Below are 25,162 nucleotides of genomic sequence, written 5' to 3'. Positions count from 1 at the left end.
GGAAAGTGATTTTTAATGCAGGCAAACAGATACGTCTTGTATAGAGTAAACCTCTTGAAGAATCTTAAGGAGCACCTTGGAAAATGCCTGAATTTTCCTTTTAAATGTTTATAACCAATCTTGTTTCCAAATATTGTATTTCCCAGACTGCAATTTTGTATTCTAAACGCTTATTTTTTTCCCTTAGGGGGGGAAAAAAAAAGTTTTTCTTCTGGAGTTAAAGTATCTGTAAAAGTTAGGTTTATACTGGAAGTTTGACATGGTTTGAAGGGCAGCTAGATGTGTACCAGTCGGCTGGTGTGCCAGCCCTAGAAAATACATGAATGGAGAAGCATAAAATACAACACTTTGAAAGTCCATAACAGATTTTAAGGAAAAACTATTGTAAATTATCACTAAAGGCTAAAAACATCAAAATTTCCATAGCAAAGCCACTGGACATAACAGTGACATAAACAATTCCCAAAGCTTTGGAAAGTCAATAAAATATATAGGACAGGAAACAGATTAGATTGTTTCTAGTTTAGAATAAGGAATTAAAAACTCTTCCATGGCTTCGATATGGCAACTAAAACTGTAGGGTTACCACAAAATTTGAAATTATAGAATACTATATATAGTAACTATAAAGGAATATGATATCGTTTCAAAGATTTAATTATCCAATGAGGTTTAATCCTTTAGTAGTACTAGTTAATAGTCAGTTACCCAATAAACAATATATTTCTACTTGTACTTTCATAAAAGAAATACACTATACTTGAGGTCAATTTCTGTTTCTGTGGTAACTGTCCTACAGGTAAACTTGGCAACGTTTAACACTTACGAATGGGACTTTCTTTGGGGGCAGGATTTGTTAAATGGAGATTCACACTTTCATATTACTTAGATGCGTGACTTTTCAGGATTACGTCACAGTGCAATGCAAATCTCAGTTATGGTGGTTAAAGGTCAGAATGTCACATTTTGTGCTGATCTCCATACTTCAATAGTCTGGAGCAGTTGAAGCAGGCTAAACTATTGGGCTCTTGGGGAGGTTGGAATTCCCCTGAGAATTATAGTGGTCTGTGTAACCTAACATGACAACCAGCCTTCTTGAAGTATAAACTAGGAGAGGTATTACTAACATAACAGGGGGCCCGAAAGAGGAAAAACTTCTTCAAATGATTATGGATCAGTACTGTTAGCCAATTAATGGTCTCTAAATTTTGCCTGATGGAGTTCAATTTCATGCTAGTCGAGGCAATCTTGTTCTTCACCACTGGCCCTTCTGCCATCCATCCTCTTTTCTTTATGGCTGTTGCAAATTTTCCTCATCTCTTCTTCATACTTGATAAAATTCTCCCCAAACCTTGTCCAAGCTTTGAACGGAACAGTAATAGTATTACGGTAAGGTGGCCTCACCTCACTTACCTTCAGGAAAATTCCATATTTATTAGAGCCCACATCAAAGTAGAACCTTTTATTGTCCACTCTGAAAGAGGTCCCCTCTGGGAGTTCAAGTGGGTCGTGGTCTCCGCACCTTCGCTCTTCTATGTCTCCTTCGCCATAGTCTTCAATCAGCTGAACCAAGGCATCACGAAATTCAATCATTCCCTGGGCTGGGAGGACAATAGTCTGTTCCTGGCCCAACGTGTGGCCAAAATAACCTATCATGCCAGTGCCACGCATCATGGTTTGTCTAATCCTTAGGAAGCGACCGCGTTGATTCTCCTTTAAATCTAGGTAGTATTTTCTATTGTCCCTCTCTATATAGTCCGTTTTGAGGACACTGTGCGGATGCTCTTCTGACCCCACAGACACTGGTGGGGAGGGTGCCGAGTGCTTCTGCCGCCTCCTGGAGACTTGCTCTTTGCTCTGGCCATGCTCTTGCCTGTGGCCTTTCAGGCCCAGGTGGGCATAGTGCTCAATGAAGTCGCCTAGACAGTCCTTCAGCTCGGCTGCCACTGACAGGGAGAGGGTCAGTTTACTCTTTCTGATATTGTCCTGCCGGCCTCTCCCTATCCAGACTTCAGCTATCTTTAGGAAACGGCCCCGGGAGCTTTGCTTCACGTCTAGGTAAAACCTCTTTTTCTGGATGTCCACTCTTTTGGAGGCCAGCTCCTGGATTTCGGATGCACCACCAGCCTGATTAGGGGTGGCTGACGCGGAGTAGTGGGGGTAGTGAGAGTGCTGGGCCTGGGGATAGAGTCTACTCTTGCTTAGGCCAGAGCCCCCTATATTCTTGCCTCCGCGGCCACGGCCGCCGCTGCCGCCGCCTCCCCTTCGCCTGGCTCTTTCCATCTTCAGCTGCAAGTGACAAACAGACACACGGGGTGGGATGGGGGAGGGGTGTTGAGAACAATCGCAGACGCCCCTGGGTCCTCACTGCCCCCACCGCCGCCGCCCCGGTACCCCCACTCCGGCTCGGTTCTCGCGCTCCGGCCTCCGCCGGCTTCGCACCGCGCACGCAGCATCCCTCGGCCGCTCCGGGCCTCCCCGTTCCGATTCCCGCATGCCGCCGTCCGCCCAGCTCAGCAGCCCCGGGGGTCCCCATCCAGCCGACACTCACATCATCTCCGTCACCGCCACCGATGCCCTTCACGACCACCGCCGCCGCCGCCAGCTCTCGGCCCCTCCGTCGCAGCCGCCGCCCCCCGCCTCCTTCCCCGCCGCCGCCGCCGCCGCCGCCGCGCGCTCTGCCCCCCGCCGGAGCAGCGGGGCAGGGGCATCGCCTGCGGCGCCCACCGCCGCCGCCGCGCCTCCTGCGGCCGCTGCCTGGATTCCGGCACCGGCCCGACGCCGCGGGGAGGGCGGGAGGGAGGCGGGGAGCTGCCGGAGGGGCCGGGCTGCGGACCCCGCCTCCCTAGCCGCGCTAGCGGAAAAAGGGGGGGGCGGGCTCTGCCTCCGGGCGCGCCCTGACGGCAGACGGCGCGCGGGGACCCGGCGTGCGTGAGAGCCGGCTAGAGAGGTGGCGGGAGCGATGTGACTTCCCGCGGCTCACCCGCACCTGCGTTGAGACTACATTTCCCAGCATGCCCAGCGGCCGTCAGATTTGAGCATGCGCGCTGCGGCGGCCGACAGGGATGGCTGCGGTGGGAGGGCGGCTAAACTGGGAGAGGTTGGGCGGGGCGGCGAGCGGAGTACCCGGAAGGGCAGTCTCCAGAGCACAAGTGCACCTAGGCGCCAGATGGTGTAAAGTTAGTAAATGTGGGCCTTCGCCCGATGCCTGGGTTGTGGACTTTTGTCCCCAGCCCTCCATAAGTCATCCTGCTGAAGGAAAAGACCCGTTGATCTGGCTCTTCTCAGGGTAACGTGCCTTCCCGCTTTTGCTTCTCACCTCTGCGTACTCTGGGCTATTTTTATGCATCTTGGACCCTTGTGCCTCTGACCCGCGGGGCAGACCGCTAGGGTTGTGTTGAGGCGATTCCTGGAATGGAAGCCTGCCTCCTTTCTCCTTCAGATCCCCGGGAAAGGGGCCTTGGAGCCACAGGCCTCCTCTGATCCCCTCACTTAGCCGACTTTCCCGCCTCTTCCGCCCTCAGCTGCTGTTTTTCACTCTTAGTCAGGCTTTCATTTGAGGGCTGATGCTGACTAACCCGGCAGGGGGAAACAATGCCTTTCCACGACTGAGCAAATTGTATTGGCTCTCAAGTTTAAGTCTTGTACTTAATGGGCTTTTTGAGTCGTATTGAGTCTGACTTGTTCTCCAACACACGTGATGTGTAAAAACCTGGATGCTAATGCAGAGTTCTCAAACTATAATAATTTGGGCTTTGTTTTGTTGTTTTCTTCGGTAGTCCCTCACATTTTTATCCCAGGCTGTCCTCGAACTCAGACAGTCCTCCCTACCCTGTACTGCCCTCTTGACCTCATTGAATACTAGTCTCCCCACAGCTCTCCTCTTGCCCTGAGGGTGGAACCCTCAGACTGCTCTCCTGCTTGATACAGCTCCCTACTATTGAATGGCATCCTACCTCTGTGAGAATTCAGCACAGAGATAACAAAATGAATAAAATACAACAGTTATCCTTTCTAAGCTTAAATTTTAGCAGAAACACACACAAAATGCCAGAGCTGTGAGGATTGGGAGCTATAATTTTCTAATATGTCCTCACTATGAAAGACGTGAGAGATCATCTTGTGGCTATCCTGAGGGGGAAAGAAAGTGCTGAGGGCCTGAAGGAGACTGCTCGTAGTGAGGAGCAACTTGGAAGAGCCGTTAAGGCAGAAAAAGGGGGCCTGCTTATTGAGGCCTGTGAGGAAATGTAGGATTTGTTGATTATATTTCGTGTCATTGTTAAGAGTTGGGAGGCTGCAGGCGAGTTGTCAACAAAACACACACACACACAATATGTATATATGCATATATATGCATACATATATATATATAGTTAGCTTAATAATTTTAAATACAATTCAGTGATTAAATTACACTCTTCATGTGCGGATGTCACCACAATCTACTACAATTTTTTTTTATTGTTGATTTGGGTTGTTTGGTTTTGGATGCTGGGCATTGCCCATGGTAAATACCTACTCTTTTATTGAGCCACACATTAGCTTTATTTCTAGAATTTTCTCTTCATCCTAAGCAGAAACCCTGTAACCACAAAGCAGTAACTCCATGGCCTCTCCTTCCCAGGTCTCAGTAATTTGTGATATATATCACCTCTTTTATGAATCCATTCATTTCAGAAAATTTATATAAATAGAACCACAAGTACCTGTCCTTTTGTATCTGGCAGGTATGGTTCAGTGTGTTTTCAAGGTCCATCTATGCTGTGCCGTAGTGCTGAGCTTAATTCCTATTTTAAGGCTGAATTATGTTTCATCACATATATGTACTGTGTCTTGCTTATCCTTTCAACCATTCATAGATGGGTTGTTTCTTCCTTTTGTCTAGTGTGAAAACTGCTGCCCTGGATGCTGTTGTGTGCTTATCTATCTGTGGTCCTGTTTTAACTTTTTTGACATAATGTCTGTATATGGGAATGGACTTTCTGGTTTATATGATAAGCCTTTTAAGTAAATGGTGAACTTTCCCACAGTGGAATGCACTGTGCCTCAGTTTCCCCCCCCCATCCTTGTCAAAACCTATTCCCCTATTTGTTATTCTTTGTTCTTGCAGTCCTAGAGGATCATGTGGGATAGCATCTAATTTTTGGTTTGACTTGTATAGAGGTAAAGAACCAACGGAATGAATCTGTATTAAGCAGGGATTCGTTAGATGGGCTTATAGGTTATAGTATGGGATTTCAACAATGGCAATCTTCTAACTTTAGAGGCTGAGAACTCTGTAGCTGCTCCATGCAGCAAACTGCAATTGTCAGCAGTCCCACCCAGTGCTGAGGGCCTGGATGATTTCTGGAGAGGCCTGGTCTTCAGTCTATATATTGGAAGCCTGAAGAAGCTTTTGGTATCAATGAGGGACCATTACAGCAGTGACAGCAGCAGCAACAGGGCATGTGAGCTTTCGTTGTAGATAACCTTATCAACTGGGTAAATGGACTCACCAGCAAGACCCGAAGGCAGAGAAACAAGAGGCAAAGCTCCCTCTCAGTCAGATCTTCCCTTATCTGCCTCCCACTTATAGGCGCTGCCTATAGTGAGGTTGGGTCTATCCTATTTCAAATAACCTGATTGAGAAAATACTTTATAGATCTGCCCAGTGCCTTATCTCTTAGTTCATTCCAGATCCTGTCAGGTTGAAATGAAGGCTAACCATTACAGATACCCCTTACAAACAAGTCGTGTCTCCTTTCTCTGTTTTTGTTTTTTGTTTTGTTTTGTTTTTTTTCAAGACAGGGTTTCTCTATGTAGCCTTGACTATCCTAGACTCACTTTGTAGGCCATGCTGGCCTCGAACTCATAGTGATCCGCCTGCCTCTGCTTCCCGAGTGCTGGGATTACCCTTTCTCTGATGAGGACTTTGAATACAATGTTAAGTAGCAGTGGTAAAAGTGGACATCCTTAAGGAAAAACTTGTTTCATACTCAGTGGTGTTTTCTGTAGGTTCATTGTAAATGCTGCTTATTATGTTGAAGAAATACCTGTTGATATTCTTTGGTTAATTATTTTAGAATCATGAAAAAATGTTAAATTTCATCAAGTGTACTTTCTGTGTAAATTAAGATAAGCATGTAGTGTTTTTTTCCTCTGTATGTTTTATGTGAGTTATTACATTGGCCACTTTTCTCATGTCGAACCATCCTTGTATTCCTAGGGTTAAATCTCATTTGGTCATTGTGTTTAATCCCTAAGTTTAAACAGAACCTCTCTGGCTATTGTTTTGAGTTGAGGCTGTCAGGATATCCATCAGCTATATGGGTGGAGCCAGACATGGTGGGGGTTATCTGCATTCCCAGGGCCGAGGCAGTAGGATTGTAGAAGGGTCAAGGCTAATGAGTAGTAGTACATAGGGAATACTAGACTAGCCAGGGCTACATAGCAAGATACTGTCTCAAGTCCACAAGAAAAACAAAAAAGAAAGCAATCACCCCCTACCTTCCCAAAGCTCTATGGATGAAACTAAGGCTGTCATCATGGAAGTGAAGACAGGGAGGAGGAGTTGCTCAAACTAGGAGAGCTGAGGGTATAGTTGCCAGTCTGGATCTGAGGTGGACATGTTTGTGTCCTATCCCCTTCCCCACTTCTTACCCCCGCCCCCACCCCCTCCCCAGGATGTGTTGGTAAGAACCTGGGGCTTCACCTGTGCTAGGTAAATCATTTTACTGCTGAGGCTTGATCCACAGTCCTGCCAGATTTTCCACCAAATATCTGGGTTCCCCATGCCAATTAATCCCAACCAATTTGAGACAAAATTACCTCTTATGGCAGAATACATGGGTAAAGATACGATGGTTCTTTTCAGATTAAGAGCTTGTGGCAGCTGGAAACAAGGACATCAGCTGAGGATGAAGATGGGGAAGGAGGTGTGACAGGCTTAAGGAAGGAGGAGAAGTTATAAAATTGTCACCACAGGTAGGGAGGATAGTAAATAGGTACAGGTGTAGGTTGCCAGGAAGTAGAAATGACTCCCTTGGAGACAGGTTTGAAGGGGAGACCAGTCAACTTGGGTCTTTTTTTTTTTTTTTTCCTGAGTCAGCAGCGATTGTGAAGGCAAAAGTGTTGGGAGAATCTTCCTTTGCTTTAGCTAGGGTTAGGAGAGAAATGAAACCAAGAGAAGGGCAGTAAAGCTAAGGGAGTATGCAAGAAACTAGTTAAAGCTTTGGGATTTCAGCTGGTTAACAAGACAAGCGGACAAGAATGGTGGCTCATGTCTGTGCTCCCAATACTCAGGAGGTTACAACACGGGGATCTCCCGTAAGTTTGAGGTCATCCTGGAAAATATAATGAAATCCAGGCCAACTTGGCCTACAGAGTGAGATTCTGTTTCAAAACTGACTTTCACACGAACTCTGATGCCCCGTATTTGACCACGTCCCCTGGATGGGGAGGCCTGGCAGCGCTCAGAGGAAGGATAGCAGGCTACCAAGAAGAAACTTGATACCCTATGATCATATACAGGGGGAGGAGGCCCCCTCAGTCACAGTCATAGTGGAGGGGAGCAGGGGAAAATGGGAGGGAGGGAGGCATGGGAGGATACAAGGGATGGGATAACAATTGAGATGTAATATGAATAAATTAATAAAATATATTAAAAATGAAATTATAATAAAAAATTTTAAAGATAAGTGGTAACTACCCAGGAGGTGAGGACAAAGAAAAACATTGGATCACGGGTGATAGTGGGTTAAAATATTGTTGGAGTTTAATTTCTTAGGAGGAAAATGCTTGAAGAGCAGGAGTGTTGGCTGCAGAATGGGATATGTAGGAATTAGATTGTAGAATAATTCAGCTCCTGTTAATGATGAGAGTTGGAGGAAAGGTAGTGAGAAACGGAAGACAGTGTCTTCTGTGGACATTTTGCAGCACAGGTTGTGGACAAGAAGCCAGGAGAAAAGGGTAGACTGTAAATAAAAAAAATGGCTGTGATATTGATGATGACACTCATGGAGCCCAGATACATTGTGAGAAAAATTCTCTTTACTCTGTGACCTAATAACCACATCTAGGAATTGATCCCAGTGGAAATAATGGCTAAAGATACTCATGTACAGAAAGATATTCACCGAAAAATATCTGTAGTGAAAATTTTGAGGAACCTGTCATTAGGGAAGGGCCAAGTCATAGTAGTTAAAGAAAAGCACTCCAGACAGATTTTAAAAACTTAGATCCCAGCATGTTCTTAGGGCTGCAGATGCAGCTCAGGGTACTGCTTATTCCTAGCATGCAGAAAGCCATAAAAAATATTCCATCTTATTAACAAGACTATTTTCAGTGGAAGACCCAGAGCCAAAGTGACTTCCACCATAGCAAGTTTTTGTTGGCCTCTTCCATGATGCTTCCCGAGGCAGCGTGACCTTCAAATATCTGGGCTTTGACTAGTTTGCTGACCTTGCTTTATTGCCTACTGTAAGGCCATCTTCACACGGTGGTTACCGTTATGGTTGAAAAACAGCAGCCTGTGTCAACCTTGAATTTAAAGTTCTTCCTTCACATCTAGGCAGAGGTAAAAGCGTCCTTTGTCTCAGGGTGAAAATAGAGTCCTAAGTATTGTTGCTATTGGGCCTTGGAGTCACAAAGTACAGCCAGAGCATGGCAGGCCAGAGAGCTGAGACTGGCTTACATGTTATGAATAATTCCTGTTGGTAGCAGTTAGGTTTCAGCTCTGACACTGCTGATGAGGTCAGTTCTAACCAGAAGGTTTTAGTGCTAATGCATTTAGGTTAGGGAAGCCTAAATTTAGGAGAGTAGAATGCTGTTAAAATATACTGTACATAATGGGCCTGTTACCTTCTTTCTTATTATGTATGCACATATGTATTTACTTTTTGTGATGTTGGGATTGAATCCAGACCCCATGTAAGCTAGGCAGGTACTCTCTCACCAAGGTTCCCAGTGTTGAGATAACCAGCCTCTTTTCCCTCCTTTCGTTCTTATTTACTTAAAACACACACACACACACACACACATACACACTAAAATCTTATGATATATTTGTTCTTGGGATGTCAATTTGAAAAGATATAAAGCAGTATTTGTTACTTAATTTCTGCTTAATATTATATTGCCAGTTTGAAAGAAAGATATAGGTAGGGGTTGGGGTGGGAGAAGGGAAGAGAAGATGAATGAAAAAAAATAATATGCTTGATGAGAAACAAATTATAGAGTGTTGAAACAGGTGCACATCCCTGACCTTCAATATTAGTCTGTCTCCTGTAAGGGCACCTGTTAGCTGACACACATAGACTCTCCCAGCTTGTTCTTTGCATTCAGGTATATAGTCAGATTCCTGTGTCTGTGGGTTCCACATTTGCATGTTTAACGGGCTATTCAGTAATGTCAGATAAAGTTTCTTTTGTGTGTGTGTCTATAATGGATCACTTTCTCTTTTGCACTATTTCCTAATCAGCATTACAGTATAGCAACTGCATAGCACATTATGTCATGTCTGAGAAATTCAGCGTGTTTTAACATATACAAGATGTGTGTATGTTATATGTACATGTATATACATATATGCTCTGCATATGTTATATATAATTTATAATATATTATATATTATATGATATATACTATACAGTATATGTTATAGTACACATAATAATATAACAAATTATAATGTAATATATGTATTATATATCATACATTGCTTGATATGTAATATTACATATATTATATAAAAATATATAGCACTATATATTATACATTATATATTATATGTTATATCTCATTATATATTATATGTATTATATGTAGCACATATATAGCATATGTCATGCCTGTTATCTGTATTATATGTGATATAACAGCATATGGCACATAGTATGTTACATGTATATACACATATGTATATGTGTTACATATATTGTTTATATGTATATATTATATACAAACACTACATTTTTTAAAAATGAGACTTGAACATCTGCTTACTTTGGTTTCTGAGATGGAAGTGGAGGAGGTGGAGGGTGTGGAACCAGTATTTCCTGAGTCTCCAGAGATGAGTGAATACAGAATTTCATTTTATATTACAATTAAATGGTAACTATAATTGACAGCTTTTTCTGTTTCCCCTAGTATGTATGTTAGAGAATCCATTAACACACAAAGGCTTGTTTTATTCTTTCATTCACTATCCAGTAGTCCATGTTAGGGGCTTGCCATCGCTTGACTTTTAGTTTACCATAGGAATTGTTTCCAGTATTTGCTCTTAGAAACTGTATAATGAATACCCTTTGTTTTGGGGTGTTTGTGCTAGTATTTTCATATGAATGTGTAATTGCTAACTCGAGGGTTTGGAGGTCTAACATGGTATTTCCTACAGAACATTTTTCAAAGTGGTGGAGCCAGTATTTGCTGTCCTGAAAATTGTCTGTAAAATTAAACTTTTAAAAGTTTTGCCAATAACAGTATATCAAAAGTATAGCCAGTTTTGCTGACCTTATTTATTGAATAATTTGTTCTTTCTCAAAGATTAGAAATGCATCCTTAATTACAAGTTTCTATACTTACCTGCATCTTTTTCTGGCCATGGTTTATTTATTGTATGCATGTAAGTTGCACAGCATAGTGCTTTGAAGTACATCTACATAGTCAAATGACTACCGCAGTTAGAGATGGACATCACAGCCTTCAGTAGTACAATCTTACCTTTTGTTTTGTGAGAGCACTAAATATTTTTAAAGAAAAACTTTCAGTGTATGGTGCAGTATTACTAACTGTAGTCCTCAATGCTCTACCGTAGCTCTCTAGACCTACTATTCCTATACATGTCTAAGAATATATCCTTGGCCTAGGGAAATGGCTTAGTCCGTAAAATGCTTGCTGCCCAAATGTGAAGACGAGTTCCATTTCCTAGAGTCCACACAATAGGCAGTCAAGATCCTGTGGTATGTAATGCCAATGCTCTAATGGAAGCTGAGAGAGGGCAATCCAGCAGCTCCCAGGCCAGCTAGCCTGCTGTATGAAGGGCTGGATGATGAAGAGACTCTCTCAAGGTTGAAGGCCAGAGCCTGCCTCCACAGGTGGCACCACGGTTCCCCCTCAGCCCCTCATATAGCTTTTTAGTTCTCTTTCTCTTTCCTTCCTTTCCTCCTCCTCATCGTTCTTTCTCTTCCTCCCTCTCTACCTCCCTCCTCCTCTTTCTTTCTTTCCTTTGCCTGATGCTGACCTTGTCCTTTCATCCTCTGATGGGCACTCACTTTGATTCACATTTGACCTTTGAGAATGATGCTGCCTTGCACAGGGGAGCAGGTGGAGCAGGTGGAGCAGGTGGATCTCTAGGATGCGGACTTCATTTCTTTCTGGTGTATCTGGCAGTACTGAATTTCAGCCCAATGCAGAGCTTTCTAGCCTAAAGGGAACCACCAATCTCATGTAGTTGCCATTTTCTGACATTCCTGTTGAATTGTTTTGTTTCTTAGTTTTTTTTTTTTTTTTTTTTTTGAAAGTTTTGAACAATTTCTCCAGTGCTGTGGTGGGAGCCAAGGGCCTTGTGCATGCTTGGCTGGTGCCCTGCTGTAGGGCATCATCCTCATCCCATTTACTTATTTCGTTTGGTTGGGTTGGGTTTTTTTTGGTTTCAGTTTTTTGAGACAGGGTTTCTCTGTGTAGCTCTGGCTGTCCTGACCTCACTTCATAGACCAAGCTGTGCTTGAATTCAACAAAGAGATCCACCTGCTTTTGCCTCTGGGAGTGCTGGGATGACAGGTGTGTGCCATCCTACCTGGCTACCATCCCATGGTTTTTGAGATGAGGCCACTGTACATATACATGTAGCTCAGGCTGGCCGCTGTATGTATCCATGTAGCCCAGGCTGGCCTTGAAGTCTTGATCCTCCTCTTCCTGCATTTTGAGTGCTGGGGTTACAGGCATCTTCCAGCATGCTCAGTAGAACTTTCTATTTTGAAGGTACAAACTTACTCTTGTGTTCTTTGTGGTGGTTTGTTTAAGGTAAGGGATTAAAGAAAAGATTCCATACATAATTTTATTTTTAGTTGTATTTATGGATCAGCTAGAATGCTAGTACAGAAATCTGTAGATAGACTTGAACTGTGAGGAGATATTTTCTTTTACTTGTTATTTTGTGTGCATGTATGTATGTGCATGTGTATGTGTATGTGTGTGTTAAAGACAGAGATTGATATTGGATATGATCCTTGATCTTTTTACCCTAGTTTTTTGAGACTAGGTCTCTCACTGTACTCACTGATTCACCTAGCCTGTGTAACTGTCACCCCCAGGGAGCATCCCCAGCATCTGTTTACAGTTTGGTTTGTTTTTTAAATGTGGCTCTCATGCTTCTGCACAAGCATTTTATCAACTAAGGTATTTCCCCAGCCCTTTTGCTCTTTTTGAGATAGATCTCCCTTTGTATCCCAGGCTGCCTTGGGACCCTGTAGCCCAAGTTGGCCTTGACTAGTGACAGTTAACCCTGCCTTAGCCTCCCCGGTGTGGAGATTGCAGGTATGAGCTGGCATGCTGGGTAGGAAATGGACTATTAAGAGATGGGACTTGAAGGCCAAAACAAGGCTGGGACTAATTAAAGTTTCACCAACAAGGCATTATTCCCATCTCTGCCTCCTCCTGTGTGCTTGCTTTATTTCTGGGCTTTTCCTCCAAGTAGGCTTTGTTCATGGCAGCAAAGTAATTGTAGAAGGGTTGAGCTTTACATTTTCAAATGGAAGTCATCACTTTAGGTCATTTTCTTAAAAGAAGATTATTATTCTTAGAAATATTCTCAGAAATCTCAAAAACTCCCCTTGTGTCTTTTTGGGTTTGAATCATGTATTTTGTTCTTAAACCAAATGCAGAGTTATGGCTTTGACCTTAGGCCTGAGTTTCTGAGTCATTGTGGCAGGAGAATGATGTTTTCCTATAGGCCAACTGGGTCCACTATAGGAGCTGGCTTAGTAGGTCACTGTTCATTATCTGAATTAAATTTATTAGTGTGATAAAGAGAGCCGAGTGCAGAATGGATGCTGTCTAGGCAACCATGAATGACCACTTACAAATGAGTCCTATAAAATTTCGTCTCAGGCTTTATGAAGGAAGAGTAATAAATATAAGAAGAAAAGTCGACACCTAAGCAAGTTTTAAATGGACTTACTTGAAAACTTTCTCTGCTGTTTCCCAGTTTGTAATGGTTGATTTTAGCTGACTTGCTAAAACTACTTACAGAACAGAGGAAATTCATTAAAAATAATGAATTATTTAGTTGGACAGTGAAATTCAGTTATAAAGCATTTCGCTATGCCATGGATTCAGTGCAGGTCAAGTCATCCTCCTGGTTTATGAGCAGTGTGGCTCCTCACCGTGACACAGCAGAGGGGGGGCAGGGCAGAGAGAGCACTTTACCGTTTTCTCTGTTGCCAGTCTTGTAATTTCATTGTCTTTCGTTTGGTTGATTTACATTTGTACCTTATTTCAGTTGGGCCTTCTTAACACAAAACTCTGTCTTATATAACATTTGACAGTTAGGAAAATTTATTAGGTGCGTAAACAAAATAGGCATCTTGAAAACCATCTTATTACTACTCAGAGTCGCTGTGATTTATTGTGGTTGAATGCTAATAGGTGGCTTTGTTTAGGATTTCTGGCTTATGTTTTGTTGTTGTTTGCTTTTGTTTTTTAATTTGGGCTGTTTGGAGGGAAACTAAGACTAGCAAAATAAATTTGTGATAGGTTAGTGAGTCTTAAGATCTATTTAATTAAGAAATTTGAGGAGAACTTTCTTATAGATTTCTTGGTTACCCTGTTGTTCTCATTTCCTTCTCATTTCTACTTACATATATTTAAAACAATCTGTAGGATATATATGTGTGTGTGTATACACACACACACACACACACACACACACACACACATATGCTAGTTGCTAGTAAGTGTAGCCAATGTGTACAATCACATTTTTAAAAAATATGTAAATATAACAGTTTAAAAGAGATCAAGATCATGTTTTTTATATCTTTAATTTTAGTTATTTGTATTTTATGTGTGATTTCTCTGCACATGTACCTGCATGCCAGAAGAAGGCATCAGATCTTATTATATAGATGGTTATGAGCCACCATGTGGTTGCTGGGAATTGGACTCAGGACCTCTGGAAGAGCAGCCAGTGGTCTTAACCACTGAGCCATCTCTCCATCAAGATCATATTTTTATTTTTAAAATCAGAATATAATATGTTAGGTTCCATTAAGACGTATTTGAAGGAAAGCGGTTCCTGTGGTTCTCTCACTTCCTGTTGCTTCTGTCCTTCTTCCCCCCTGCTCCTCCCCCTCCAGGCTCCTTTCCTTTTTCACTCCCCATGAGTCCTTTTGTCTGCTCTGCATCCTTCCTCATCACCTAGCATTACCCTCTCGCTGTCTCCTTTCTAGATTTTACAGCTATTTACAGATGTGCATGCATTTGTTTAGGCCAGGATCTGTCTGTGTGTGAGGGAGAACTTTTGACTTTCTTCGTTCTGAGTTTGGGTCATCTGACTTAATATTATATGTATTTTTTTCCTGCAAAATTTCATGATTTCAGTTTTCTTCACTAAACTAAAAAAAAAAAAAAAAAAAAAAAAGTAAAAAAGTTACGTGTTTGTGGTTGTACCTGCACATAAATGTGGAGACCAGGGTCAATGGCCCGAGACTTGCTGATTAGTGTAGCCTGGGCTGACTGGCCACCAAGACCCCGGGATCCTCCTCTCAATGTACTATAAGACTCAAAAAACCAAACCAAAAGAAATGTTGTCATTGGAAATTGCTTTGCAGTAAAAATAAGATAATAGTGTGGGTGAAATCCACATTGTCTAACCAAAATTATGACCATGATAACCAAACTGGATTGCTGAAGCCTTCAAGTTGCAAGTTGTTTGTTTGTTTGTTTGTTTGGTTGGTTAGGTGATTCTTACTATTGCTTACCCAGTCTTATAATCTCCCAGTCATTGAAATTCCTTTTTGTATTCCTTTCAGTGTACACAGACAGTTGGATGAGAACATGAAAATGATTTAGATTTGTAATTGGAAACTTGTGTAGTTACAGAGAAAGATAATAGGTTCATATTAAAACTCAGTTCTCTGACTCAGCATCTTATATTTTCATTTGTTTGCATTTATCCTTTAAAAGACTGTTCAATCTAGAAGCGCTTTTGTGGTGAGCAGTTGATGAAAAAATGTTCTTTGTTTATTTTAACTGTATTTGGTATCTCTATCTGTATCTATATCCCATTTTTTGTCTTTTTACTAGCATATACTAATTGTGCATAATAATAAGTTTCAATAGACGTGAGTAGTATATTTTAATTAATACATGTATTTCACACATGTATTACGATGTGTTTGGCCATGCACCATCATGTCTTTTATTGTCACCCTTCTACTGGTCTTCTTTCTCATCCCAAATAGTCCTTTCTATTTTTATGTCCCTCTTTTTCTCTTCTAGATTTTGCATATAGGAGAAAACAGACAATGTTTGTCTTTTACCCTGTTCTATTAATTTTCTATTTGTATTTTCTATTCATTTTCCTGCAAATGATATAATTTTGCTGTTTTTTATGGTTAATTTATACTATGTTATGTGTATATAGACCCCTGTGCTGGTTAGTTTTTTTGTTATTTGTTTTGATAGGAGGTCTAACTATGTAACCCTTGGTTTCCATGGAATCACTATGTAGATCAGGCTGGCCTTGAACTAATAGAGATCTAAGTTCTGGCATTAAAGGCATACTTCACCACACCCAGCCTACGATTTATTTGTATATTATGTGCCTGCCTGGTACAAAGATGATGTTGAATTTCTTGGAATTGCAGTTAAAAATGATTGTGAAGCCAGCATTTGGATTCTGGGAACTGAACCCAGGTCCTTAACAAGGGCATCAAGTGATCCTAACTTCATTGCTCTGGCTCCAGGTGTTTATCAACTTGACACAAACTCTGGTCACCTGGGAATAGAGAACCTTAGTTGAGGAATTGTCCCTATTAGATTTGCTTATGTATGGATAAGTCTGTGGATTATTTTCTTGATAAATGATTGATTTGGGCCAAAGTCATTGGGTGGTGCTACCCCTGGTCATGTGGTCTTCTGGTGTGTAAGAAAGCAGGCTGAGCAAACCAGGGGGAGTAAGGCAGTAGGCAGTATTTCTCCATGGTCTCTCTTTTGGTTCTTACTGTTAGGGTCCTGCCTTGGCTTCCCTTGCATAACCTAAAGGGGCAAATAAGCTCTTTCCTCCCAGTTGCTTTTGGTCAATGTTTTATCACAGCAACAAGAAAGAAATAAAGACCACCACATGTTCTTTATCCATTTATTTGTTTATGGGTATCCACGTTGGTCCCATAACCTAACTTGGCTATTGTGAATAGTGCTGGGATACATGTAATCTATTACATGTTGGGTCTCATTCTTTCAGGTATGTATTCAGTAGTGTTAGAGCTAGACTACATATTACTTGTATTTTTAGTTTTTTTGAGGAACCTCTATACTGGTTTCCATAGTAGCTACACTAACTTATATTCTCCCTAATTTCATTGATCTAATGTACATTCAAAAATATTGTGTAATATGCATGTGCTTGTATAGTTTCTATAGTTCGTTTTGCTATGGAGTTGTATTTTCTTTCATTGTCTGAATTCTTTCAGTTGTTTTGTTTCTGCAAGTTTGGGGTCTAAAATGTGATTTCTTTTGAAGGTTGCTCCTTGGACTGTTGAATGAAATGTGTATTCCTTGGCTGTTGGTTTGAATATTCTATAGATGTCTGTTCATTTGGCCTATGTTTCAATTTCTCTGAAATTTATTTGCTGAGTTTTGGTCTGAATTATCTACCTATAGATGAGGGTAGAGTATTGAAGTTATACAACCTGGATCTGCATCTACCTAGCTCCATTATATCCAGTTGTGTGTATGTGTATTTGTTTTGTGAGATTGGGCAGTGTGCCATGCATATATATATGCATATATATATTTGTTCTATCTTCTTGTTATACGTCCTTTTATGTTACTATGTAGTGACCTTCTTTATGCCTTTTAATTCTGACTTGAAGGCTGCTTTGTCAGATATAAGCATAGCTGTTCCTGTTTGATTTTGGTTTCTGTTTGATTAGAATATTCTCTCTCCATTCTTGCACTTATTTAAGTCTATGTATATATTTGCTAGTGAGATGAGTTTCTTGCAGACAGCAAACAGTTGAAGTTTTTCCCCCAGTGTCCTGAAGATCAAATTCAGGGTATTGTGTATGCTTGGCAGGCACTCTACTTACAGACTAAATTTCTTCATTGATTCTTCATGTTTTAATTAGAGAGCCAAGACTGTGTTAGAGTAATTATTGAAAATTAATTTCTCCATTTTTCATATTAGACACTTATTTATTTAGTGGGTTAATAATGTTTTATTCTTCCCTAATTTTTATTTATTTATTTTAATTTCCTGAGTTTTTGTGATTGTATTTATCTTTTCCGTCTGTTGTATGTTGTATTCCTTATTTCTACAATGTTGGTATAGTTATCTTAGTTTATGTATATCATTGAAGGTGCTTTTTCTCTACTTTAAAGAATTATTTTAATGGTCATAGTAATCTTGCAGGGCTTGAAATATACAGGTGTGTGAGCTTCTAGCCATTAGGGCTTCTTCTGAGAATCCAGTGTTATTCTCATAGATCCTGTTCAGCTTCATTATTCCTCTGTTGTCTTTACTCTTGGAATTTTAACTATAACATGAAATAGAGATATTTCTGATTGTAAATATTTGGGGTGTTACATGCCTCTTCTACTTAAATGTCTATATTTTTCTGTTTTCTGTTAAACTTTATTCAGTAGGTTTAAGTCTTTGTTCCTTCTTTTTTGTAGTAGTTTTGATCTCTTAATAGTTTTGATCTCTTAAGAGCAATCAGATCCCTTTGCTTTTCCATACTTTTTGTGTAACTGTGTTGTGCTTTGTGTCTCTTTGGAGGGAGAGTTAGCTCTTTGGGTTTTAGATGGTGGCTATCACTTAATGAGCTCATATCGTCACTCCTCAGAGGAAGAAACAAACCACCATAACACCAGTGCCACAAAAGCAAAAAAGATGTAAAAATGCAATGAAATCAACTAAAAGACTACTGCTACACTTGCAAAATCATAGAAGAGAAAGTTGCAAAGTCACATAGAAATAACTGTGAAGTTCAAAATTACCAAAAGAAATCCGGGCTGGTGTGATGGCTCATGGCTGTAAGTAACCCCAGCGTTTAGAGGGGGTGAAACAAAAGGATCATTATGGATTCAAGGACATCCTGGGATACGCAGTGAATTCTAGTGCAGCCTGAGCTATAAAATGAGACTGTGTCAAAAAATTGCTGAAAGTACAACTATTAATAATAAAATAATAAAACAAAGGAATGTGTAGAAAGGTTAATAAAAGGAGAGAAGAAGACAAAGGAAGGAGGAAAATCAATGTCTAATTATGAAGTAAAGAAAATATTTAAAGCTGGATGTGGTGGCGCATGCCTTTAATCCCAGCACTCAGGAGGCAGAGGAGGTGGATCTCCGTGAGTTCGAGGCCAGCCTGGTCTACAAAGTGAGTCTTAAGACAGCCAAGGCTACACAGAGAAACCCTGTCTCAAAAAACTAAAAATAACTAAATAAATAAATTAGATAAGAGTAATAAAAATAAAGCATGAAAGTTTTAAAGATTAAGGCAATACTAAGAATATTGTTAAAGAAACAGAGACAAATAAATGGAGATGCTTTGGTTGAAATCCACCAAGTCTAGAGTGGGTTGTGGATCCTCATTGGGGTCTAGTGCAATTCCTGCGGAGATTGGTGCTGTATTGTTTGATAAGGGCTAGGCCAGGCAGAAATAACCTGTCAACTCCAAGACTGCATTTACCTTAAAGCTTATTTTACTTGTGTGCCAAGAGCTGCTTGAAGTCCTAGGTAGCCTTGAGGCTTAGGATTCAGTTGGGTTGAAGAAGTTGGGAAAACAAGCAGAGTACTGAACTTTGCAGTGGAGAAGAAGAACCCACGAGGCCAGGCACTCTATCTACCTGTCTCACACTTTGAGATCATCCCCAGCAGTGAAGCATCATGTGGAAGGCAGGAGGCTGGCAAAATTGATAGGGCCTGGGCCCAAAGCTTTTAGCCCCACCTGGCAGAAACCACATGTGGAAGTGAGGCAGCTTTGGAGATCAAGCAGTGCGCAGCTACAGCCTGGGTGGGCGTTTGAATTCTCAGCAGCTACAATAATCTACAGGTAATGTGGTTTGCTCTAAGCCACAGAGGGCATGGCCTCTAGGCACTGAACTTTCCTTCCTCTTAGCTCCCTGCTGCTTAAACTTAGTGAGTGCAGTCCATGCCTTCCTTGCCATGGTTGCTTCTCCTGTTCATTTTCTACCCAGACACTGTGGTATGGTGTCCTCAGGGTCCTTGACAAGTGATTATTCCATATTTTTAGGACCCAAGAGTAGCTCATTCTCAAACAGCAGGACACTACTGCTCGCTCAACAGACACTTGGCTGCAGAACACTGAGATATGGGGAGCAATGCAATGCATTTCATCTTCAGTGTTAGCCTACCACCCACTGGTCTCTGTCCGAGCAGCTGGCAAGGAGTGTAAGGCATTTGTCTCTGGGGCGGCTTGCCTTTCATTGTGGAGATATCTTTGCTCTCCCTGCCACCTTGCCTCCCAGGAACTGAGGTTTTCTACTTCTCTCTGCATGACCTTTCTGTTCCCTGTGCCTCTTCTTTTTTCTTGACACCTCTCTTGATTCCCAGTGTCCCTCTTGCTTTCCCTGGAACAGTGTGTCCTCTGTTACCCTGGCCCTTCTCACTCCCAGTATTACATGAAGGTAGCATCTAGTCTGCCTGGAACTTACCCACAGAGCTTTCCTGGAATTCATAGACTCTCAGTATCCTACAGGATGTGAGGTTGAAGAGTAGTAAAGAGCATAGCCATTCATTAGCGTCCTAGCTCAAGAAGGGCACGGTAGCACATGCGTTTCAATGCAGAACGTGGGAAGCTGAGGCTAGAAGGACAGTCTGGGTTTCCATAGTAAGACACTGTCTCAAAAATAAACATACAAAACCCAAAATAAATAAAACACACAAAGCCCAAACAGAACCACAGCGCAACTCAATATAACTATATCTTTAAAAAATCTGACATTATTTTTATTGGTATTTATGTTATTAGCCGTGGGGTCAGTAAAACTAATCATATGTGGGCTAGGTTTAGCATTAGGGTGTTTGACTAACATGCGCTTTCATAGGTTTAATTTCTAGCTCTGAAAACAAAACTCAATACAAAAAACTCACCAGCTTCTAGAATTATAAAATATAGTAAGATAAGTAATGTAACGAGAGGAATATAATTATATTTTACAGATGAGGAAATGAGAGTTTAGCAAAACAGTGGCCTGTTCAAGGTCACATTAATAATGTGATCATATGTCAAAGCATAACTTTCTAACATAGATTCTTATGATACATAGAATAAACATGTATTCACTTCATTAACGAGAACCAATGTGATGAAGTTGTTTCAAAAGCAACAGAGAGATGTGTAGATAGTAGAAAGCAATACAGAATAAGATGAGTGGGTTAGGTCTCTGGGCCTTTAGGTTATTTTTTGTGTGGGACAGAATGCTGTTACACCTTTGCTCAACAAAAATTTAGAAGCTAACATGTACCATCATGGACTATGAGTTATTAAATTGTGAGGAAATGGTCGAAGTATATTTCATCATGAAATAATCCTCATATGAAATTGTTCTCATGTGACATTGAGAAGCCTGTCTTTTCAGTTTTGGATACATTTTATTGCCACAAACCAATATCATAGCCAGATTTCTTTCCACTGTTTCTTCTTGCTTCTCTACATTCTAATCTTTAGTACTTGAGCAGTCTTCAGCAATGTAAGCTCATCTTTTTTGATACAGACTGATGGTTATACAGTCTTCTTTTTTTTTGAATCATTGTGAACTTATTGGTTATAGTAAAATTTTCATAAAGATCTATAGTAAGAAATTTAAAATTATAGAATAAATATACAACTAGTTTTATCAAACATTTTGTTAGCAAATTTCAGAGTAGTTATAAACATTTTTACATTTTTATTAACAAATGAGTGTTTACATACTTGACCAAAATAAAATCGAACCATTTTAGGTAATTACTGAAACAATTTTTACCTTAAGCAATGTAAGTGCCTATCAATTAATTGTTGAATGATTCACATTAGTTATTAATATTTTTAGTAACTTTATCTTATATTGGAAGTGATTATATTGGCCATTTAACTTAATTAAGTTTCTTTCTTGCTTTCTTTTTCTGATGCTTTTAGAAAAGATTGGGATACCTTATTTAATTTAGCCCTCAAGCAATTAAGCAAGGGAATTACCATGGTAACAGAAGGTATTCATTTCCTTACCCTAGCTAAAGGTTTCAGGAACAAAGAAATTTCTAAGCTCATCCATTGAAACCCACCTTTCTCTTGAGACTGGCATTAAGTGTCTGTGCTCTAGAAGACGGCTCAGTTCTAAATGGCGAAAGGATGCCCTTGAGTTGAATCTCTGTGTTATAGGGTGGGTTGGAGGATAGTTTAAAAATCAAGTGATTAAAAAGCTACCCCTTCTTAATTAATTTGGAATGTGGCCTTAACTTTCTTTTTCACATCTTCTATTGAGAATTTCATATGTGCATATAATGTGTTTTGATTAAATCTACCCTCCATTCTCCCTCCAAATCCTACCCTTCCCCAGGTCCCCTCCCAATTTCATGTGTTGTATTTTCCTTTTCCCTTTAAACATACGGAGTTTCCCTGGTGCTGCCTCTATATGCACGGCCGTAGGACCACCTGAGATATCCAGCCTGTCAGAGACCGGGTCCTGAGGAAGACTTACTCTTGCTTCCCCAGCAGCCACCAATTGCCAATAGCCTTTTAGCTATGGGTGGGATGTTGTAAGCCCTCCCCTCCATGCTGCATTTGGCTGGCTTGCCTTTGTGTGTTCAGATGTGCAATGGCCCTGCCAACAGTCTTCCTGCCCCCTCTTATGCAATGATCCCTGAGCCTTAGAGTGTGTCATAGAAGTCACATTCAGAGTCAGTCAGTTTTTGTTTGTTCTGAATTAAACTTGAAATCTTACTGGTATGAGCTCTATTGACTAAACTAGAAATGACACCAGACTACTTTTCTTAACTGTCTCATTGCTGTCAAATCACCCAAGGTGGATTTTTCAACACATGTTTATAATTTTGATGGGTAATTTATTAATATTTATTTGGCTAGTTCTACCATTCCTAAGCAGTAAGTCTACTAAATTAGCTATCATGAGACATATTTTGCAACTAATTTATCAAAAAATCTGGTCATGGTGGTATACCTATAAATCCACCACCCAGCAAGCTGAGCCTTGAGGATTGTGGGTTCAAGACCAATCTCAAAGGAAACGTTGTCTCAAAACAAGCAGACTAACTGACAAACATGAAACAAAACACATAAAAAAAACCAGGCTTTTACCAGAAATTGCATTCTTATTAGATATTTTATGAATGAATGTATCATGGAGATTGAATGCAAATACCAAAAAAAAAAAAAATATGCAAGCAGTATGTTGTCTATACACAGAGACGCTCCTGAATATTCAAATTTGCATTTAGTTTTACATTCCACATTGTGAAGTCATAGAACCTGTAAGCCCAAGGAAATTCACACTCTTGCAGTACTTTCTGGTTAGTCTAAGATTAGAATGCAATTAACACTTAGCGGGGTAAAGATGCTTGTTCTGCACCTGACAAGCTGGGTCAGTCCCCAGCATCCATGTAAAAGTAAGAGAGAACTGACTTCACAAAGTCGCCCTCTGACCCCACACATGTGCCATGGTGGGAGCTTGCTGGCACTCACACATAAACATATCACACATATGCACAAGTAGTTATTTCACTACTGAATGAAGTCTTGACAGACCAAAAGAAGGTTTTAAGCAAAAAGGAACATTTTAAATTATTCCCTCTGTTTTTTTAAAAGGATCTTTCTGGTAATATAGTTAGTTATATTAAATATATTTAAATTAAAATGCAGTGATCACCTGGAAGTTGTATCAGTAGCCAAAAAGTAGAAGTAGTATAAAAAATGTTTAATTAATACTGTCTGACTCTCAAGGAATAATTAATAGTACTAATAGAGCAGAGATAGTGTGTCTGAGGAGAGCTTTAGTAGTGTTTTGAAATATTTTATCTAAAATGTAGTTGTATTCAAAACTGTGCATATCACCACAAGGAATTAGCATGTCTCCTATTTAAGGAAACAGAGATGCTCTTAGGTTTAAGGGGTTTTCTGCTCGTGGTAGTTTATGTTGGGAGCCTGAAGTCTTGGATATCGGTTAGTTGTAAAGAAATTTTTAGTCTGCTGAGGCAGAAGCTCCTCCTGCTGTTTGCTCCCACTTGTTTTAGCAAAGCTTTGTGGAATTGGTTCTTTTTCTACCTTTATCTGGATTCCGGGGCATAAACTCAGGCTTGTGGAATAAACAACTTTACCTGCTGAGCTGTCTTATCAGCCCCCAAAACTTGTTTTTAATACTACCTGGAATGAGATAAATGTTACTCCTGAAAAACAGACATGCTCAAGTTGGGCTATTCAAAATTAAAGAAAACAACAACAGTGACATCAAAAATTATAGACAGTCTTCAAAATGATGAGAGCTGAAAAGTTGTAGGTGGTTGTAGATGGGTAGGCAAGATACTTTCAGGAAAGCTCAAACTAAAATACTACTCCACAGGGGGAGATTTAATTTCCTTTTAAAAATCTATTTGTGTGTGTGTGTGTGTGTGTGTGTGTGTGTGTGTGTGTGTGTGTGTGTGTGTGTGTGTGTGATTGCCAGTGCTCTTGGTGGTCAGGGTGTCAGATACCCCTGTTGTGAGCTGCCTTGGGTATTGGAACTGGGTCCTCTAGAAGAGCAGTAGGAACTCTTAACCACTGAGCCATCTTTCCAGCCCCAAGATAGTGGTTTTATAAGTAAATTTACTTTTAAATTCTCTACCTGGAAGTGTCTAGATCCAATTTTGTATATAAATAGGTATTTGAAATTAAAGCGATCCTAGTGTTACACAGCTGCTGAGGTTTATGATTGCTTCATCACAGTGCTGGATTCCTTACATAGCTTTTGTAGAGGTTAAGGTATTTGTTGAAACCTTAGTTTTCTTGTATTGCCAGTGATATAGTCTAAGTGCAGCAAAAATTTATTTTCTGACTCTATACAAATGTTCTGTAGTAACAGACCATAGTGGGGGTTGGGTGCTACAGAACCCTGTCTTCTGCTCACGACAAAGCTCTTTCAGTACTTCATAGCAGCTTGTGTGTGCCTAAGACCAAGCCAGTTAGAATTCCAGCATGGATAGAGGAGGTGCTACCTGGGACCTACCCGCAGTGAGGAGATACAGGGAACTAATGACTCCCGTGGGAGGGAAGAGTAATTTTCCTTTGGGAGTGTGGCCACTGGTCAGTTGTCCATGCTCCAGTGAATGGCTCCCCACTCATACACATATAGGCCTTTAGTGGGTTATAAAAACAGTTCAAATTAGAGTTTGTATACAACCCAGCTGAACTACTCCTGGGCGTCTACCCAAAGGACTGTTTATCTCACTACAGATGTACTTGCCTAACTATGTTTGTTACTATTCTTTTCACAATAGTGAGTATGTGACTATGTAGGTGTGAGAGTGGATAGAGATTCTGAAACTAGGTAGGAGACCCTATGAAAGGGGGACAGGAGGTGTTGAGAATGGGAAGAGGGCAAAAGGTCACATGGGGCATTGTCTTAGGGTTTCTGCTGCTGTGGTAAAACACTGTCACCAAAGACAACTTGGGGTGGAAAAGATTATAATGTTGATGTTATTTTTATAAAATAGTGTTAGCTTATTTCTTATCCCAGCTACCATACAAATAATTGAGACTTTTTTTTTATATAATACAAGGCTTCACAACACAATCTGTGTAGTGTAAATCTGTTCTTAATGCTCTATGCTATTTTGTCTTACTCCCAGCAAACATCCCAGCGATACTTGCGCTTGTAGCTTTCCTCAGCTCCAGATCCTTTCTCCTGATTTTCCTTGGCCCTCTAGCTGTGGCTGTATCCCCCTCTTCCTTTCCAAACTCCTCCTCCCC

General features: G+C 40.7%; 2 protein-coding genes across 4 annotated transcripts in view; one reads left to right on the top strand and one right to left on the bottom strand.

Annotated features, from left to right (window-relative positions):
* The window catches only part of Purg (purine rich element binding protein G), a 33,006-nt gene extending 30,362 nt beyond the window's left edge, over nt 1–2,644 (bottom strand). For 2 of the 3 annotated variants that reach the window (XM_051169391.1, XM_051169392.1), the window contains exons 1-2: nt 2,552–2,644; nt 1,414–2,289 (exon numbers count right to left, since the gene is read on the bottom strand). In XM_051169391.1, coding sequence (XP_051025348.1) covers nt 1,414–2,283 — 870 coding nt within the window. In that variant the 5' untranslated portion in view covers nt 2,284–2,289; nt 2,552–2,644. Of the gene's footprint in view, nt 1–681; nt 2,290–2,551 lie in introns of those variants that run through there. The other variant, XM_051169390.1, reaches the window with a different exon arrangement.
* A 457-nt stretch (nt 2,645–3,101) lies between these two features.
* The window catches only part of Wrn (WRN RecQ like helicase), a 112,434-nt gene continuing 90,373 nt past the window's right edge, over nt 3,102–25,162 (top strand). The window contains exon 1 of the mRNA XM_051169407.1: nt 3,102–3,289. The gene's annotated coding sequence lies outside the window, so the exon portion shown is untranslated. The remainder of the gene's footprint in view (nt 3,290–25,162) is intronic.

The sequence above is a fragment of the Acomys russatus genome, chromosome 27 (assembly GCF_903995435.1).
Source record: "Acomys russatus chromosome 27, mAcoRus1.1, whole genome shotgun sequence".
NCBI classification, from domain to species: domain Eukaryota; kingdom Metazoa; phylum Chordata; class Mammalia; order Rodentia; family Muridae; genus Acomys; species Acomys russatus.
Note: the sequence above shows the minus strand (reverse complement) of the source record. Positions and strands in the feature narration are given on the sequence as shown.